The 20,619-nt window shown below is 37.2% G+C and overlaps 1 protein-coding gene across 1 annotated transcript in view; it reads right to left on the bottom strand.

Moving 5' to 3' along the window:
• The window catches only part of arhgap15 (Rho GTPase activating protein 15), a 728,119-nt gene that overhangs the window by 104,801 nt on the left and 602,699 nt on the right, over window positions 1-20,619 (bottom strand). Inside the window, exon 13 of the mRNA XM_059970253.1 lies at window positions 12,513-12,647. Within this exon, the coding sequence (XP_059826236.1) occupies window positions 12,513-12,647 (135 nt within the window). The remainder of the gene's footprint in view (window positions 1-12,512; window positions 12,648-20,619) is intronic.

The raw sequence follows: 20,619 nt of genomic DNA, 5'->3' as shown, positions 1-20,619 counted from the left end.
TGAGCACCGGCCTGTTCCCTTGAATCTGGACCCAAAACCCTAACTGTTTCAATCTGGCCGGATGCTAAATCAGCCAAAGCTTGGGTCATTCCTCACTCTCGGACTTGGGCCTGGGCCTGCATCCTATCTATCTGGTTCAATGTTTGCTTTTCTTTCTTAGGCAAATATGATGTGCTGTGGGGCATTTTTATACATTAACATATTATATGAATGCACCTTAATGCAATTGGAGAATACAAAAAGAAGGTGATTACATATTACTGACAGCAGAAATAAACTGTGGACAAAAAAAAGTTGTTAAGTTTGAAAATGGCTAACGATGTCATGATATAATAATACCTTAATAGTCTCTATCATACACAGGTTTAAAATATAGCAGCATCTGATATGTTTGAATAAGCATTTCAAAATATTATAGATAATGTGAATCTATAATTCAGAATCTATAAGGTATGATTAAATCAATGTGATAGGATAGATCAATCTGAAAAAAGACTAAAATACGATTACCCCAGCATTATCTTTGCAAAATCTAGGCGATCTTTGACTTTGGAAAGGCCTGTTCAGTACCTTTAACAACACAAAATAGAAGAGCAGAGAAAACAATTGTTCTTCCTCTTTGCTTAGAGATATTCAGACCTGATCAGCAGGAATAATAATAAATGGATGGGACCAGACGCGTTACGAATTTTATTGGTCTGTTTCCATCCCCATTTATCCAAGAACATGTTATGTTATTCTTTCTTGGTTTCACTAAGTAAGGGTTAATAGAAATGAGGCTTATGTTCCATAAGATGCAGTTCCAGGTTTGCAGGTCAGAATTCACATATTCTAATTTCTGGTAAAACTGTTTCATTGATGAAAGCATTACAGTATGATATTTCCTTTATGGGTATATCTTTTAGCAAAGCTCATAAAACCTCAATTCATCAACATGAATTGTTGACTTTATTGCATGATGTCATTAACAACGAGCTCACAATAGGGTGAATTTGTCACATAGGCAGGTGGTTTGAGATCTCTCAGTGATACCGAATGATATCAATTCTAGTTTTTTTTGTAAATTTATGCCAAGTTTCAGGCAGTAAACACAGCTGCCTTGATTCTCTTCCAGAATAACAGCTTGGAAAGACATGGAGGAGTTCTCTAAATCCACCTGAGGACCCAGCCTATAAACAAAATAATGGCAGCTTGTTGACGGCAAGATAATTTGGTGGACTAGGACATTGGTCAAAGACAGAGTTCTTCCCTCAGAAAAATTGCGGTTTCAATCCAACCATGGGATAAATGACAAAATATGTTTTGCTGACAGTGATCAGCGACTGTAAATAAAATGAATTTTGGCAATCGAAATGCAGTCTTTCAGGAATGGGAGTCGTCAACATAAAATACTGCTAGTTTGGCAATGCCAAATCAGCATTAAACATCTGGAGAATGGGGAAAAAAATCAATGTGATGGGACAGATTCTGCTTAAGGTATTGCTTTTGATATATTCATGCCTTAAAGAATTCAGCACTGCCATCAAAGAGTGAACAGAATAACCCTTCATCCAAGACTATAAATGTACTGTTTCTTTACAATACAATGATGGAGCTATGTTTAGGGACTGAAGCTGCATAAAAATCAGCTAACATTCCTAATGGACTTTTGCTCAAACACAAGAGAAACAGCAACAATTATAAAATGAATCTGTGGGTCTAGATTTTTGCATGGTTCCAAACGTATTTTTATTGTGTCAAAAAATTATTTCTGTCTTAAAGGAGTTAACATTACTGGGAATAAACTAATGATTTGATTCTTTCATTGGACATCCCGTCAGCAAAGTATATACCCAAGAGGCATAATCCATGCAGGGTACCAACTGCACTTCATACCTGTTCCAAGGAAATGATACATTCACTTTAAATTATTAGAAGATATAAGAAATTATTAAAATGCACAGTTAACATTTGTTAAGCAACTGTACAAGGAAAACCAATTAAAATGTGGTATCCACAAACTGTGATATATCCATAAACTGTGAATTCAAAAGATAATTTTCACCTGGATTGAAATACATCTCCTTAATTAAAGAAAGCAAGTCAATAAAACATCTCCTTAAAGTTACTCCCATTAATTAGATTCTTTAGACTGTAACTATATATATATTTTCTGCAACAGCCATTTAACCCCTTCAAAGCTTATACGAGCATCATATTCTAAAGGGTTTAATTTTGTCCAGTACATTGCTTAACACATTTGTGTAAAGCTCCACTGTGCACCATTTTAATAGTGTTTCCAGCTTATTTATTTTAAATTGGCTAACAACTTGTAATCACATAAAGAAGCCTGCTATATGGCACAAGACAACCCAACATGTTGTGTATTAAAGCAAAAGGAAAATTAAGCCTTCAACTCTTCTGCCTTTGACAAAATTATGCAAGGTAAATACTGCAATCTATATATCAATTTAAAACTTAACCAGTCATTTATCAATGCTATTTTTCATATGAAATATATAAGAAATACACATCTATAGATAACATTTAAAATATGATGAACCTGTGAGATATAATCTTTGCATCACTGTCTTCAGTCCTAGAAGAAACAGTTGCCGAAATGCCTCAAATTTAACCCAGGGAATCTTGAATAAATGTTATACATTTAACTCCTGTTAAATATGTAACTTAGACAAATAAGTTTCAATCTAATGTTGCAGTCTTCTAAAAGCTGTGTTTTCTTTAAGAAAGATAAATTATGTATGAATTATTTTGCAAACCATAATGAAGGAATGTTTTCTTATATTCGTATTAATAACCTTACATTTCCATCTTATCTGTATATATAGTAACACTTTTTATTTTCAATGAAATCAGACAGTGCTACATTATTCTATGAATGTGAACTACTTTACAACTTTGTTGAAAGATGTTATTTTGTATTCATTGAAGATGCAGGTCTGTGAGCACTATTTTGCACAGAAAAAAAAGTTTCTTTATTGAACTACATAAAACCTAAAGGAAAACGTGATTATGAAGCTCTAAAATTAAAGGCTAGCCTAGTAGGAATTAAAATGAAATACAATTCAAGGAATACTTCCTGCATATTATTAATAATAAATACTAATCTATAGGTAAACCCTGACAAAATTGTTCATATTGTGGATAAAGCTCACAAAATTATCAAACAATAGAAATATTTCCTAAATAACTGGTTAACCAATTATAAGGATGTGGCACCAAATCTTTGAATTTCAGTTGCAATGTTCTGAGCACCTGATCTATAATCTATTCACCAGATTGGTGTAAAGCATCTGGATTAGTGAGTAACATTATCAAAGGTTAATTATGGAGCTATTGGCCAGTCTATCTCTGTTGAAGGTATTTGGTAAACCAGGAGTGGAAACAGGTAACTTAAAGTAAGCAAAACTGTCTGGCAGCACCCAGGTAAATAACAACTTCTTAGTTTGGAAAGATTTAGACCTAATGCTGGTCCAATAGGATAACACTGAATTTTTACATTTGGTTAAAATATGGTGAGCAGAATGACTGAAGACATATCAGAATTTATACACACAAGAAAGTCTGCAGATACTGGAAATCCAAAGCCACACAAACAAAATGCTGGAGGAACTCAGCAAGCCAGGCAGCATCTATAGAAGTGAATAAACAGTCAACGTTTCGGGCTGAGACCCTTCTTCAGAACTGAATTTTAGGAAAAAAAGAATTTAGTTCTCATATATCTAAAATCAACTATAAATGCCAAGATGGAATGGAAACTACAAAGCATAAAAATGACATTGAAATGTCATACATGACAAATTTTGTGTAGAGCATTTATTTATCATTGGATATACGACAAAATGATTCCAGTTGTATGACAACAGATATGAACTGAAAACACAAGTTTATTTATTTACTTATTGAGATACTGTGTGGAATGGGCCCTTCAAGCCACACCTCTCTGCAATTCTTCAAGTTCATCTGAGCCTAATCACGGGACAATTTACAATGACCAGTTCACCTACCAACTGGTAAATCTTTGGGCTGTGGGATGAAAGTGGAGTACATGGAGTAAAGCCATGCAGTCACGGGGAGAGTGTAAAAACTCCTTTCAGGCAGCGGCAGGAATTAAGCTGGGCTCAGCTATACTGTAAAGCCTTGTACTAACCCACTACACTAAAGTGCCACATCAAGACTATTTGGATATGATAACTTCACAAATTGTGATTGCTTTTACAAGAAATACTGTAGTTGCAGCAATTTATCAATTTAAACTAATAGCTGGAACAGCAGTTTCCCCCCCCCATATTTCTGGCCTTTTATTACTGGTATATTTTAAGATTTCATTTTACTGTTGGCTGCTATTAAAAATGCAGGAGGACATTTTTTTGCGGTAAAATTATGAAACACACCACAGAATATAATTATTTAGAAAACTATAGACTGGGGAAGTTTTCCAATTGGATCAGATATTGTTTCAGACATCAATTTATTTTTGATAATATTTCAGTAATTTTATTTGTGATCCCTGACCATTGACTATTATGGTTGTATTGATGAGTACCTTCTCCCCTGCTTATATTTTAATAGTTGTTATTTCTCCTGAAATATGAGAACAAAAAAATGCTTACAAGTTTGTAATTATCACTACTATTGCCAATTTAATGACTAAATTGTCATTTCAAATGCTTTAAGGAAACTGAATGCAGATTGTTGAGGCTGAAGCATATTTTCAATGTTCAATGTAAATTTATTATTAAAGTACATATATGTCACCTGAGGTTCATCTTCATGTGGGCATTCACAGTAAATAGAAAGAAGCACAATAGAATCAATGAAAAACCATGCGTAACAAGATGGACAAACAACCAACGTATAAAAGCCAGCAAACTCTGCAAATACAAAAAAAAAGTAATACATATCATTAACACAAGTTATAGAGTTTTTAAAAGTGAGTCCATAGGTTTAGGAATCAGTTCAGTGTTGGGGTGAATGAAGTTGGTCCCTCTTGTTCAAGAGCCTGATGGTTGAGGGGTAGTAACTGTTCCTGATCCTGGAGGTGTGGGACCTGAGGCTCCTGCTCCTTCTTTCTGATGGCAGAAGTGAGAAGAAAGCATGGCCTGGATAGTGGGGATCCTTGCTGATTCCCTGCAAAAGGGCTCATTATAAATGTGCTCAATGGTGGAGAGAGATTTACCCATGATGCATCCACTACGTTTTGTAGCTATTTTCCATTCAAGGGCATTGGTGTTTCCATATCAGGCTTTGATGCAACCAGTCAGTATAATTTCCATTGTGCATCTATAGAAGTTTGTCAGAGTTTTCGTTGACGTGCCAAATCTGCGCAAACTTCAGATAAAGTAGGGTCCTTGCCCAAAACGTTAACTGTTTATTCCTTTCCATGGATTCAGCCTGATCTGCTGAGTTCCTTCAGCATTTCATGTGTGTTGACAATCATGCTGAGTTTCCTATTCCAAATTGGAGAGACTTAAAATAGGACAATCAAAAGTACTATTTTTTCATGAAAGAAAAAAAACCTAGAGAAAAATGATGTCAAAATAATTCAAAGTAATTCTCATTTTTTTGTTTGAGTGCAGTACACATCAGTGTGTTTTCAACTTTTCATCTAATTGATGTGTTGAAGTGGAACAGAATCATCCAGTTATTTCCATAATTCTACATGCATCTTTCATGAAAGTTGATGCTGCTATTAATAAAGAACTTTGATTGCTGTATTAGATCAATTGAGGCCCTGGTTACACTCAGTCAGCTGTGTTGGGCAAGTCATGTCACTCATATGCCAGATACAAGAGTACTGAAACAGACAAGTGTGAGCAACTCATGCAGTTCTGAGAGAATTCTGAAGAAGATGAAGGAAACCGTGGCTTATGTACTGTGCCTTTTCGCTAATCAGCAGTTCACCTATAGTAATTTAAAGTGTATGTCCAACTGCAAAAAGACCAGAGCAAAATACCCAGGCATTCATTTAATGGGATGAGAATTTGAACCCAAAGTATAGGCATGTAGGTGAATGAGAGCAAGAACGAGTAACTGAAAATGGAGAAGACCCCAGAATACATCTCCTTCACGTTTAGTAGATGATTAGACAATGGTTATATATTCTCATACACTAAAAAATACTCCAAAATGTTCATCTACCAAATCAGTTACTAAAAGAATTTGATTCATCCTCCATGAATATATCTTTAAATTTACCACCATAATGTCAATAAATTCTGTAAAATCTGCTCAAGACTACTGTGAAATTCAGATAGTTTCAAGGTTGGGTTCCAATGCTGAGAGTTTGCCCTGGGAGGATTGGTAGGAATGCAAAGCTGAGGTACAAATGAGGCATTGGCTGATCTATCACTGAAATTGTCTATCTTGAGAAATGGGTTGCCATTAACTGGAAGAATAACTGAGAAAATCTTGGCACAAAGCTCCAGTAAGATGAGATTTATATCCGAGCTGGTGAGAACAGCAACCTACCCCTTTTGCTCACAGGGTTAAGATTAAGTCATCTTCATGGATAACTTAGAAATGACCAGGATAATTTACCAATAGTCATTAGCTAGATATAAACTTCCAGTAATGACCTCCTGTGGTGAACTACATATACCTGTTTGGACATGCCCCCTGCTGACTGCTCCTGTGGCTCCTCCTACAGACCCCTGTATAAAGGCGATCAAAGCCTGAACCCGGCCTCTCAGTCTCCAGGATGTAGTATGGTGGTCACTCACTGTTTGTTCCTTCTTCCAGTCAATAAAAGCCGATATCTCGCCTTACGTCTCAGAGTGAGTAATTGATGGTGCATCACCTCCCTTCACCATTCCCCATTCCCTTTGATCTCTCTCACTTTATCTCCTTACCTGCATATTCCCTCCCTCTGGTGCTCTTCGCCCTTTTCTTTCTTCCATGGCCTTCTGTCTTCTCCTATCAGATTCCTCCTTCTCCAGTCCTGTATCTCTTTCACCAATCAACTTCGTAGCTCTTTACTTCACTCCCCCCCCCACAGCTTCACCTATTACCTTGAGCTTCTTGTCCCCTCCTCCATATTTTAACTCTGACTTCTCATCTTTTTCTCTCCAGTCCTGATGAAGGATCTTGACCGAACTGTACAGTTTTCCATAGATACTGCCTGGCCTGTGGAGTTCCTCCAGCATTTTGTGTGTATTGCTTGATATATATTGACTGATGAGTTCAGTCCTTAATTCTATTTTCATTTCATTGCATAATACAGTTTAAGCTTTGCACTTAGGAAGCATTCTTGTTGGTTCACTCATTGGATTGTGTTACTTGTAGCATATAGAACAAATAAAACAGTAATTGGAAGATACTTTACATAATTATTAAGAATATAATGCTACTGGAAGCTTTGTATTTAGTTCTGGACTCTTAAAAGGTTATCAAAGATTAGTTAAGAAAGTTTGGAGGAAATGTATCAAAGTAATAATAGTAAGCATAATGAAATGAATGTTTGTGAAGGACCAAAAGCTAAAAAAAAGACTATGAGAAGTTGTGAAAGAATCATTCAAAGTTATGTGAAGTGCAGTGGAATAATGTGCACTGGCCTACGGGGGTGGAAACATTGAGTCAACATTATCAGAGAGAAAAAAACAGTAGTGAGATGTCATAATTGTGTTTTGGGCAATGATATGTGATGATCTGTTGAAGATAATGAAAGCAGTTTCATTTGTAATCTTCAAAAAGGTGATTAATTTAAGTAAACATGAAAGGAGAAGTTTTCAGAGGAAATAACTTGGAAGAGAGATGATTGGGAAGGTCTATATTAAGTGACTGAAGATATTTATGATTCAGACTTAATGCAAATTGCTTAAGGCTCAGTTCATAAGTTCATGGATATTTTTCTGCCAGTTTGGTCAATGTGATATTTGCTGCTGTTCCCACATTGGATTTTGTAGACCATATTGGTCTTGTCCAAAAGCTTGGTCCAGTCTTTTTGTCTGCAATATACTCTCCTCAACATTGGCATATGTATAACTATAATTCTATGTTCTTGGAGCAATCAAGCCACCATTTCAGAGATATTTCAAATGTATGGAAGGATAACCCATTTGGTTGCTTCTTGGTTGGTGCATTAACGACCTTGTAGGCATCTTCGTATGAAGTTCCTTTAGCAGAGAAAACTATCCACAAGGATCTATGAACATCAACAGCTGTAAAGCAGCATACCAACCCTCCCTAGTCTCCACCAATGAAGATTGAGAGGGGCACAAATTTGACTGGGCATCAGTAAAGTCAAGGCACAAGTGAACACATGGCATACAAAAGAATTTTTAGGAGCATGGTTCTTTGAGAGCACTTTTGTAAACAAATACATAGATCGTGATCTTATTTATGCACTGATGTGGGCAAAATTCCAGACCACATTGCACGAAGTTCACCACACAACCAATCAACAATGAGATTTCCTCTCCACATTACAGATGAGCTTTGGAAATGACATCAAATCATCTGACAAAAAAGTATATAACGACAAGCATTTGGAGGACGCACCACAATCAACAGCACACTGACGAGGTCACCTCACATGTGATGAAACATTTGCAAGTAAATTGCCAAGATCAGAGAACAATTCAACTCAACCACCTGAGCTGCACATCTTCCAAATTATGTCCAAACCCAACTAATGTTCAAACTCCAAACCACCATCCGTTACTGAACAATTTTATCTCACACCAATCCCTATAGGGTGACTTTTGCCTCACTAACTCTATTCATTAATTAGCCTAAAACAATGATCTCCTTTGCCACCTTTTGCCATTCTGTCCAACACCTGCCTGGGTTCAGCCTTATTTGATTTCCTTGTGTGCTCTGCATAGGACAAACAAAGGAATGTGTTTTCTTGTACAAACAGTTTAGTACTGCAGCATTCAAACAGATGAATTAGGAAAAGGTATTGAACATTTGGCCGCTCATATTTTCTCAGCCATTTAATAGAATCATGGTTGATCTAATCATATCTTCAACTTCCATCCAACCACAGTAATCCTGCACTTACTTCTTTTACATCTATCTCCATTGAGAAAATGTTCAAAGTTTCAAAGGCTCTTGATCTTTTAAAGAAAAAAGTGCCTCATCTCTTTTGCAAATGGATCATCTATTAGTTTTAAGAAGTGATTGCTTATTTCTAGATTCTTCTTCAAGGAAATGTCTTCTCCTCTTCACTCTTTCCCTTGGTATCTCATATGTTCCAGTCAAAATCTTTCTCATTCTTCTGAATGCCAGCAAATGCCAGCCTGTCTAACATTTCTTGATAAGACAATCCATCCCTTCCAACTATTAATCCATCAAATATTCAATTAACTACTTTGAGCACATTAACATCCTTCCTTAGCTAAGGGGAACAATGCTAAATGTAGTCACAGAGTCAGGGAATCAAACAGAAATAGGTCTTCGCCAAATGCATGGTGCAAACCAAGATGGCTGTTTAAGCCAATCCTGTTTGCCCGAATTTGAATCATATCCTTCAAAATGTTTCCTATCATGTACCTGTTAAAACACTTCTAAATGTTGTTATTATACCTGCCTCAACCACTTCTTCTGGCAGTTTATTCCATAAATGTATCACTCTTTGTGTAAAAATGTTGACCCACAAAAAAGTTGGCTCTCAGGGTCCTGCTGAATATTTCCCCTCTCACCTTAAGCCTACTCCCCAATGCTGGGAAAAAGGCTGCTTGCATTCCCCTTTTCTTTGACCCTCATAATATTATGCACCTATTAGGTCACCCTTTAGACCCCTATAGTAGGAGACTAACTCTAAGAATGTCAATGAATAATACTTTATCAAGGAATAAATCCTAAGCCTTCCCAACATCCCCTTCAATACTCTGCTAGGATCAATGTTAAGGGGGATTGGGGCTGTGGATTTGAAGACAGCGAAGAAAGCAAGTTCATTCCTTTTTAAAAAATGTCACTTCACTTTCATTACTTTTCTGTATTTTCCTAGTTGACTAATTTTATATATATATATATTTAAATCCTTTGTTCAAGTTTTGTTAGTGTGTATTCTTGAACTGGGGTATAAAACATATGTTAACTTCACCAGCAACCAATCTTCAGACACAAATGTAATTTAAAATGCAATCCTGAACAATAGTTTTCCTCAGGTTGTGGACTGGCATTGACTGCAAACTACGCAGTGCTGATTAACATTAATTTTGGGTGTCTGGAGTGTGGGTGCGAAGAAGGAGGTGTGTGGAATTTATATGCAATTAAAAGGAAGTATTATAGATATATTGTAACTATAGAAGTGTCCTGCTTTTTCCTTTGATCTTTAGCATATAAAAATGTTATGTATTATTCAATCACAAAGCCTCTTCCTCCAAGAATGCTTCAATATGATGCCTGCTGCTCATTTTTGTTGAATAAAACACTTCTATATCTACTAGCCTCAGCAACTCTCTGGTGATTTTGCTCATGTTACAGAAAGTTTCAGTGAAAAGTACATTGATAGAAGCAGGAGTAGGCCGCCTCCTCCCACCATTCAGTACAATCATAGCTGATCTGTCGCATGCATCAACTCCTCTTGTGTCAGTGCCAGACATAAGAACATAAGAAATAGGAGCAGGAGTAGGCCATCCGGCCGATCGAGCCTGCCCTGCCATTCAATAAGATCATGGCTGAACTGTCCATAAACTCAGCTCCATCTACCTGCTTTTCCCCCATAACCCTTAATTCCCCTACTATGTAAAAATCTCCCTAACTCTATCTTAAATATATTTACTGAGGAAGCCTCAACTGCTTACCTGGGCAGTGAATTCCACAGATTCACCACTCTCTGGGAAAAACAGTTTCTCCTCATCTCTGTCCTAAATCTTCTCCCCTGAATCTTGAGGCAATGTCCCCTAGTTCCAGTCTCACCTACCAATGGAAACAACTTTCCTACTTCTATCTTATCTATCCCTTTCAAAATCTTGTATGTTTCTATAAGATCCCCTCTCATTCTTCTGAATTCCAGAGACTCAATCTCTCCTCATAGGTTAACCCCTTTATCTCTGGAATCAACCTGCTGAACCTCCTCTGCACTACCTCCAAGGCCAGTATATCTTTCCTCAAGTATGGAGACCAGAACTGCACACAGTACTCCAGGTGTGGCCTCACCAGAACCCTGTATAGTTGCAGCATGATCTCCCTGCTCTTGAACTCAATCCCTCTAGCAATGAAGGCCAACATTCCGTTTGCCTTCTTAATAACCTGTTGTACCTGCAAGCCAACTTTTTGCAATTCATGCACGAGAACTCCCAAGTCTCTCTACACAGCAGCACACTTCAATCTTTCACCATTTAAATAATAATCTGCTCTTCTACAGCCTGCTATGCACCAGTCTTTCAAAAAATATGTCCTGTGTTGTAACCTTTACAATGCTCTCTATGGCAGAGTATCCCAAATATTCACCAAATTTTCAAGAAGAAATTCCTATGCATGACAGGTAAAATGTCTATGTCCTTATTTTATAACCATACCCCATCATTTGAGACTCCCCTACTGGTGGAAAAGTCTCAGCACTCACCCTGCCATTCCCACCCATGGTCTTTAAGTGACCTTACGTTAAGAGAAATGAAATCACTTCTGATTATGACTAAGCTTTTGTATGCATCAGTTTAGAGCCCAACAAAACTGGGCAGTTAAAGCTTTCAGGAGCATTGAGCACTGGGCTTCCTTGCTGCCATTGCAAAGGCCTGTTACAACCTTATTGTTGGAGTTCAGACTGTGTCTGACTATCAGAATGCTTCCTGTGCATCAGATCAAGACAAGTATGACTGTGGGAAGACCAACACATAGCTTGGGAGTCAGAACAGTGAGGTCTGCCCCCTAAATCATCTGGCATTTTACTGTGTCCCAAAATTGCAATCTAGTTGTGTACTACAAATCGAAAATTATGGTTACATTTGTGCTGTTTCCTGCCATAGGGTACTTACATTTTGGAGAACATGATGGACTCAGAATAAGTCACTCCAAGTTCCAAGAATTTTAATATTTTAACTTTGTTGCGTTAGTATGTGCTATCTCTTCCCTAACCATTCATTCAGAGTCATTTCTTTCAAAGAACTGAGGAAAAACAATTTCAGTAAACAAAACAATAATTACTAAACCTACTCTTGATTTGAATCAGTGAGACCATTTAAGTGTGATAATCTCACCGTGTAACTGAAAAATGAAGCTTGGGAAATGCAATATCTAAACTATTACTCTGAAACTTCTGGAAGAAATCATCTTATTGATGTCATGAAAAGCAGTCAGATACATTAGCTCAAATTTTACGTTTCCATTTTTTAGTGTAATATCATTACATTAATTGCAACGGTGTACCAACAAAATAGATTGCTGTCGTGAATATTAAAAAACTGGAACTGAATAAACACAACATTTGAGGCACAGATTTATGGATGCCATTCTGTCAGCAAATTTTAAAAAAATTAACCTCATCCTGTTAAGTGGTGGCGTGCAGAATAGCAAATTGCTCCTTTAGTGCTTTGAGGGTTAAATTAATATTGTATTGCACTTACTTATGGCGTCTACAAATTGATCAAAAAAGCCGAATGGAAAAAGTGGCTCAGGCAGCTCTCTGAAAAACATCTTTAGTGCTCCGGTGACGACGTGGATGTCCTCCCACTGGCTGTCATCCAAATTCAGCTTCTCTTCTGGGAAAACATGAAGAGAAATGGAACAACTGGTTTTAATGAAACAATTACAAGACACTAATTATTATGTTAATGTTTGCCTACTATCATCAGCAACCGTTAACAGCCTCCTGCACCTAGAGGTTTAGAGCTGTGCAATTTTCCACAGAAGAACATATTCAGTACAATACCATCTGCAGGAATGTAGTGTGCACTCTCGTTCGCACACACACACACGCGCACACATACACACACAAACAAAAGGACATAAAGACTCACACTCATGACTCAAGATGTCAGGTACACTTATACCCATAATGCTTTTGCTGATAAATTAACACCACTTCTGAACGTGATTCAAAGCTATTAGCATTCAAGGCTAAGAGGGGCTGCGTAGTGGCAGCAACTGCTGGCTGAGCTGAACTCATGGGACCGGCCTGCAGGCCTTACAGAGCCAACATGAGACATATGCTAAACATGGCAATTGAAAATGAGCTATTACTTTACATGTGTCAACCTTGCCATGTACAAGGGAATTAAAGATAACTCCCTTTCTTTGCTTGAATCTAGTGCTAGTTAGGAATGTACAGAAGGAAAGAGGGTTCCCTTTCCAGAAGGATATATTGCTTCTGTGCTTTGTACTTACAAAAATAGAACAAGTACAAAACGTTATAGCAATACACAAGTAACAAGAAGACAGGAATTAAAGAAAGCACAGCTAACAGAGTTATTCTGAGCACTGTCGTTTTCACAGATTTATCTGTGCCTTGTCGCTGCCAGTAAGGAGTTTGCGTGTTCTCCCCATGACTGCGCAGGTTTCCTCTGGGTGCTCTGGCTTCCTCGTACTGTCAAAAAACATACCGATTGTTAGGTTATTTGATAAATGGAAATTTTTCTGTAATTAGGCAAGGATTAAATCAGGGTTTGCTGGGTGACGTCACTCGGAGGGCCAGAAGGGCCTATACCACACTGTATTCCAATAACCAAGTAAATAAATCAATAAATATGGGCTTTTTTTTCTACTAAAAGCAAATGTTCTTATACACAGCGGTTTTTAAGAAATTTGTAGCTGATCGAACTTAAAGTACAACCTCCTAATTGCATCAGTGTGAAATTACATCAGTGTAAAACTGTATCAGTTGCTATGCATTGACAGGGACTTCCATTATCCAGACCATCACAACAGCTACATATCCCATTAAAGAAACTGTGCTGAAGGTGGAAGATGTCTTTTGAATAGTAACTAATAGTTTGAAAGTGTAAGTGCCCAGAAATTCAAATGCATTTTGCAATTTCTTTCCTATGGTTTACAACTGACAATTGATTTTTTTAAGGAGTGAAACATAAAAATGACTATTTGTAGATTGTTTTGAGTCACTTGGAAAATTCGAAGGGGCATTTCCTTGAGTGATTCAACTTTACAATAGGCACAGGACTTCTTTATTGGGGTGTGCAGAATGTCATAATTCACTGTGCATTGCAGGGGAATGGACTACATGCTGCTGAGTGTCGAAGAATGGGTGCTGTTTGGACAATGTGGTCAAACCAACATATTATCAGATCAGCATACCTGCTGTGTGAGGGCCATCCTCCCCTGCGCTCTTCCCACTTGCCTACCAACCATCTCAATCTTTGGCCAGGTACCAGATATACATCTGACTCCCTTTTCCACATTTTTGAACAGCAAACTTCGATCTGCTCCAATCTTACAATTCGGATATGGATGCTGGTCGAAATCCCTGATCACAATGACTTGCTTTCAAATAAAAATAAAATCCCTCTCAATCAAACCATGCTCTTCTCTGATCCCCAATCACTCTGTCCAAACAATGCATAGTAGTTGGAGTTCTGTAGGAAAGATTTTTACAATTACTATTAGCTGCTCAAATAACTTCTTCCTTCATGTGGTCCAAGGCCTACTCATTTGAAGCAATAATTTACTTGTATCCTTCCAATGTAGTAAACTGCATTCACTGCTCTTAATGTTGGCTCCCCTACATCAGGGAAACCAAATAATAATTGCATTTCAGATCCATTCAGAGGGATCCTGACTCTGTCCCTTAATTATCAATCTGACCCTCACTTTAATCTCTTCCACACTCTGACCTCTGATATGTCCAATGAAGCTGGAGAAAAGGCACCTTATTTTCCTCTAATCACATAATAGTCTTCCTGATTCAAAAACCAATTGAACAATTTCAGGTAAACAGCAATTAGTCTTAGAGCCTTTCAGTGTTAAATTTCCAACAATCAGTATTTTTTTTCCTTCTGATGATTGAAGATCTTGTTCTTCTTCTCCCCCTTATACCTTTCCTGAACACTGACCTTGGCATAGGCTACAACCCTTCATTTTCCTCCCTCTCCCATCCTTTCTCTACAGTTTAAAGCTTGTTTTTATCCTTCATTCTGATAAAATGTCAGACTCGTTCATACTGCTTCTGTCTCCACAAGTGATGCCTGACCCGATGAACATTTCCAACAATTTCTGTCATGCTTTAGATTTCCAACACTTGCAGTGGTGTGCTTTTGTCACATGTTCTATTTCTTGTCTATACTGAATTCAATTGAGTTCAGTCAGTTCAAGATGTTCTGCAGCTAAATTAGGCATCAGTTGCACACTGGCAATTGCATTATCAGTTTTATTGAATTCCACATAAGTTTACAGTAGCTCATTATGATGATTATGTACAGTAACTACTGACTAGTATTTAACAGCATCTCCCATGTTAACATTCTGGTTTAAAGTGCAGTGCAGAAGTTATTGTCATGGATAGCTCTCAGCCTAAATGTTTGCAACTAACCACGCCACCAATCCCCAGTTTCTTCCAGATGTAATATTGTCTGTATGGTTATATTTTGGAGGATACAATAAATCTAAAATATGGTAGTCAATAATCCTCTGCATTTCAGCATACCTTTGATTACATCTAAGCTCCCCAAGATCTGGAGAGTTTTCATATTGTTTAAGTCACTAATACCGAAGCTTGACAATAATATTGATCACTTATTTCTGTCAGTCACTTCTCCATTATGTTTCGTAATGTTACTGCTTCATTTAAAGTATAACGAAGACTCCTACGAAAACACATGAACAATGAAACAAAACATAAATTGGCTAAAAAATTGACAATGATTTTTACTTTGCCAATTTTTCTCATTATACATCTTTTCATGCCTCCTGCGGACATTTCTGATCATCCATTATTTCCCAATTTCTGTGTTTTTTTAGTATTTTGAAAGAAAACTCGTTTCCATGCTAACAGTTTCAATGTGATTCATAGGCCTTGTATACATTTGCAGTCTTTGTGACCGCGTCTGTTACTTCCTTCCTTATAACTTAACACTTTTTCTTCTTAATTGCTGTTAACTCCAGAAATCTTTGACAACCTCAGGGAAATTTATATTCCTGAAAATTCAGCTGTTCTAGGCTTTATCCAGTGGCCACCCTGCAGAATGCCCTCATTTTAATAATTGCTCTGTTTAAATAATTGCTATGGAAAAGTGGTTCCCAGACGTTTTTATGCCATGGACCAATACCATTTAGCAAGTGGTTCATGGACGCTAGGCTGGAAACCCCAGCTTCAAAGGTATTGTTAAAGCACAGCAATCAGAGTGGTAAAGTGAACCCAAAATAGAGGGCAGATTTTGGCATGGAATCCACTAGGTGTGGCAAATTTGAAATCTAGTCGGACCTTTGAGAAAAACAGGATTTTGAATATGAATGACACATGACCAGTAGAGTTAATTACAATATCTGATGATAATTTTTTGGGTGTAGCTGTAGAAGAGCATGAAGACACATGGAGTTATTGTAAAATTAATGAAGTACAAACTTCATAGCTTCCACATATATTAAAATATCATGAATTTGTGTATGCATTTGTTCTTGTGTTTCCCCCAGACATTGCGGCTACCACACTCTGGTCAGACATGGTCCTGTGGTCCACAACAGACAAGCTGGCATATGTTAAGGAATTGACAGTACCATGGGAAGACGGTGTTGAAGAAGCTTATGAGAGGAAAAAGACCAAGTACTCGGAACTGGCAAATGAAGCTGCCCAGAATGGCTGGAAGACCAAGATTTTCCCTGTAGAAGTGGGATGCAGGGGATTCGTGGCTACGTCTACGACCAGTCTATTGAAGAAGCTGGGGGTGAGTGGTTATTCACTCCAACAAGCAATCAAGTCCTTGTCAAATGCAACAGAAGAAAGCAGTAATTGGATTTGTTTAAAAGGAAAGACAACAATTGGGCTGCAAGATGAAGACAGGAGGGTATGGAACTGAGGAGGGTGTATCTGGGACGCCAGGTGGCACAGTTGAGCCCTCTGGAGACGTTGTGGGCTTATCAACGAAACGTCAAAGAAGGAGAGTGCCCACCTGATGGCCTCAATGAGGTACCTACCCTCTTTGTCACCACTCCAAGCCTACTGCCAACATCGAGACTGCCGATTTATCAAAGGGATTGAAACATCAAGTCCTATTAGCTTTACTATTTTGGGGTTAATAAATTGATCTAGGATTACTATTTGAGAAAATGGAATGTTATGTAAATTAAATAATGTTGAATGTGCTTAAGTTTATGAAGTATATACAAAATGTATCTTTTCTACATACTCTGTAAAACATGTAATATCATTACTTTTCTCTGATAAGAGTCATTAACATATCAATGATACGTATTTGATAATAAAAGGCCTCAAATATTTTGAATAGATATTTTTTTGAAGAATAGACATTTATAAGGTTTGATAACTTGCTTGTTTATAATCTCTAAATACGGTATATATCAGTTTTGAATCATTATAAAAATGTGTGCTTGATGTGTAGATTCTAAACTAGTCATGCAATTTTCACTCTCCAAATGGGCTGATTTAAAAAGTTCTTTGTCATACTGTAAAGAAAAATAACAAATATTGTAGGTTTTATTCCATGGAAAAATTACTTTGAAAAATTATCCCATGCAGTGGTATTTTGTTTGTAATATTGAGATTTTATAAAGCACCAAGTTGGAAAACTGCTCCATTTGAATACATCCTTGTTTAAATTTAGCTTTTAATCATTGAACGAAGCCATTCACACGCTGTCCTAATCCAGAAACCCATCTGTTTGATTGAAAACACTTCAGGAGTATCCCTTTATTACATTACATGGTTTTAATTTCAATTGACTACAGCCTAGTGGGTCTGTTCAGAACAGTCAATGCTAAACAATGACATCAAGGGCCTGAGGCCTAATGTGGCGTACAGTCACTTTAAAGAACAGAGGTTTTCAGTTTGTTGAAGTCTGTCAACTATTTTGAGCTGTTTATTCTCACCATGGTGTCACACCCCCTACATGTCTCTTTTGATACTAACTGTTTCATTTTCTTTTTGGCCAAATCAGATCTTACCCCCTTAGCCCCATTACCCATTCACTCTCTATACTGTCTGTTTTTTTTCCAAATTACTTGCTGTCTTTCTATAACGCCACAGTGTAATACATTTGCTTCTTATTGCTGTTTTTAAAAAGCCTTAAATGTGGTTCATTTATATTATAATCATTATACAAGCCTTGTGATCTTGATATAGTAAATACTTATTCATGTCATTCTGCATTTTCTTTCGCACAACTTTAGTGTCTCTGTACAGTAATGCTTTGCAAATTTATTTTAAAACTAACACCAGTGAAAAGATTGCTATTTGAAATGCCTAATTGTTTTCACATTCCACCCAGTAATAGTCTTGTCAATGCGAATGGTAATCCTAAATGTGCACACTGATAGAAACATCGGTATGAAGGCCATTCCTAACAGTTCTCTGAAACTCTTCCTGCTGCTGTTGCATGTTAACACCTGTGATTTCATTTTAAAGTAGGTGTTTGACATCAAATGAAAGGAAGGTTAGAAATGTGTTCACACAACCATTTAACCAAAAGGCATGGTATTAACAACTGGTTTATCCCTGAGCAACAAATTTCACATTATCTACCAAAGATATTAAATCTGATTCTGATCTGATTCTGAGCAGAGCAATTTTAGGGAAACGCGTTCTTCAATTCTGGGCAGATTTTTGTTCTGCCTTGCACATTTTTTTCCCATCGTAAATCTTCCCCAAATGACATCAACAATCGAGCAACATGCAAAATGCATTAGCAATGAGATTTTCAACTTTACTGACATGAAAATTGACTGTTCCTTGAGTGAATAAGCACTATCAGGTGTTCAGCAAATTTGCTTCCCCTGAAGCTGTGCTTGCTGAAGGAGTAGCAACTTAAACTGCACATTCTGTAGTAACTGAGTTGTGTGGCCTGCTTTGACCTCACATTTTACCACACAAGTTTCCCTTGAATATAGAAGTCAAGGTTATGGTCACTTTCAACTTCCAGATTTAAGATTTCCATTGTTAGTCTTTGCCATCTATCAGTCTTTGTGTTGACTGATAGATTTGGGAAGGCACCTAGACTACATACCCTTGGAGTCTTTGTCTACTTTTCCTCAGGCCACAGTAGCTGAGAGAGAGGACATGGGCATGGTTGTTCACACATATTGCAAATTTCCTGACAATGCAGGGATTCAGAGGTTTATAACCTTCTACTAGAAGTGTTTGGTTGTAACCCTTTAGGGTTTCCTTGGTCCCTGTGCACTGAAACAATGTTTTCTGTATGTTCTATTGTTTTTAAGTCTTTAAGTCATCCTCTGTACCTTTGGGAGGACTCCCTCAGACTTACCATTGTTTTAATGTCCAAAAATATGCTTGAAGCATCTTCTGGGTCTTTATCTTTTACGTGGATCCCTTGAGAAAGGATAATATCTCCTTAATTACTAAAATATTTTGTGTCTGGAACAACTTGCTTTGTAATATTTTGTTTACCTGTGGATAAGAATTACTGTCACTGCAGAAAATACAACTCAACAGTTCAGAGAAATTCACCTTGGATTTGAAGTTGTACATCCACACCACCTCCAAAGTCTATCCACTGAGTTCTGATTGATTTTATATTACAGCACTCTAGTGCAACCATAAAGTGGGTTTAATGCTTCAGAGCAAAGATGAATTTTTAGACATCTGTGTCTTCAGAGGATTGATGTGCCAATTAGCAAATTTGTGTGAATAAATAATATCACTTCTAAAATGTAGAAGTATCTTAGCTACACAATAAACAACACCATAAAGACTTTAAGTTATTATTTGTGAAGATTTGATTAGCATTTCCTAAAAGGAGTTTTTTAAAAAAAGCATATTGAATGTTAATTGTTTCCTACTTTGATAATGTGGAGCATACATAGCAAGAACGCTCTTCAGGACCATATGCCCACTGCAGTGACTAGGAAGTGAAGGTTCAATAAGCACAGTGCCAGATGTCTGTCGGAAGCTCAATGAGACCCTGCGTTAAGGACTGTTAGAAATTATGCCTTCCCTCTCCAAGCAGAAGCTACTGTAAAATTATTCTGTTTTATGTCTGGTTCCTTTTTAGACAGGAGCCAGGGATTTAAGTGGACTCATTCAACTATGCAGTGTGCCTCAGGTGACACAGATTTTTGTCAGGTGAACATATCCTGATATCTTTTTCTTTTTGCGGTCAGTAGCACAGCAGCAGAAAGTCAGACATGACTTCCACCAAATATTGGGTTGTCTGCAGTCCAATTAATTACACATATAGCTCCCAAAACAATTGCTCTCAATGAGAATATCATTTGAAAAGTTATGCCTTGACAATAATGCATTCGGTCTGTGATTCCTCATATAAATTCAGTTATCAAACATCACATTACAACTAAAAGAATAACTCCCTGAAGTATACAGCTTCGCATGGATAAATGGTCTACTGAGGTTGTTCGTCTCATTGTTCCCTGTGTTCTGCTTCAAATTATCTCAAGTTTGCTTGACCTTTAGGCAGATCATTTATCAAATTTTATAGTTAGCCCTCTGCAAATGGAAGGTGCCACAAGTTTAATGGAGGCTTGATTTTTCTATAATAAACTTGTTCAGGAAAACCTTTGACAATGCTTTTAAAT

This window comes from Hypanus sabinus, chromosome 5, assembly GCF_030144855.1.
Source record: "Hypanus sabinus isolate sHypSab1 chromosome 5, sHypSab1.hap1, whole genome shotgun sequence".
NCBI lineage: Eukaryota > Metazoa > Chordata > Chondrichthyes > Myliobatiformes > Dasyatidae > Hypanus > Hypanus sabinus.
The sequence above is the reverse complement of the archived record's forward strand: the minus strand, read 5'-3'. Positions and strand labels throughout refer to the sequence as shown.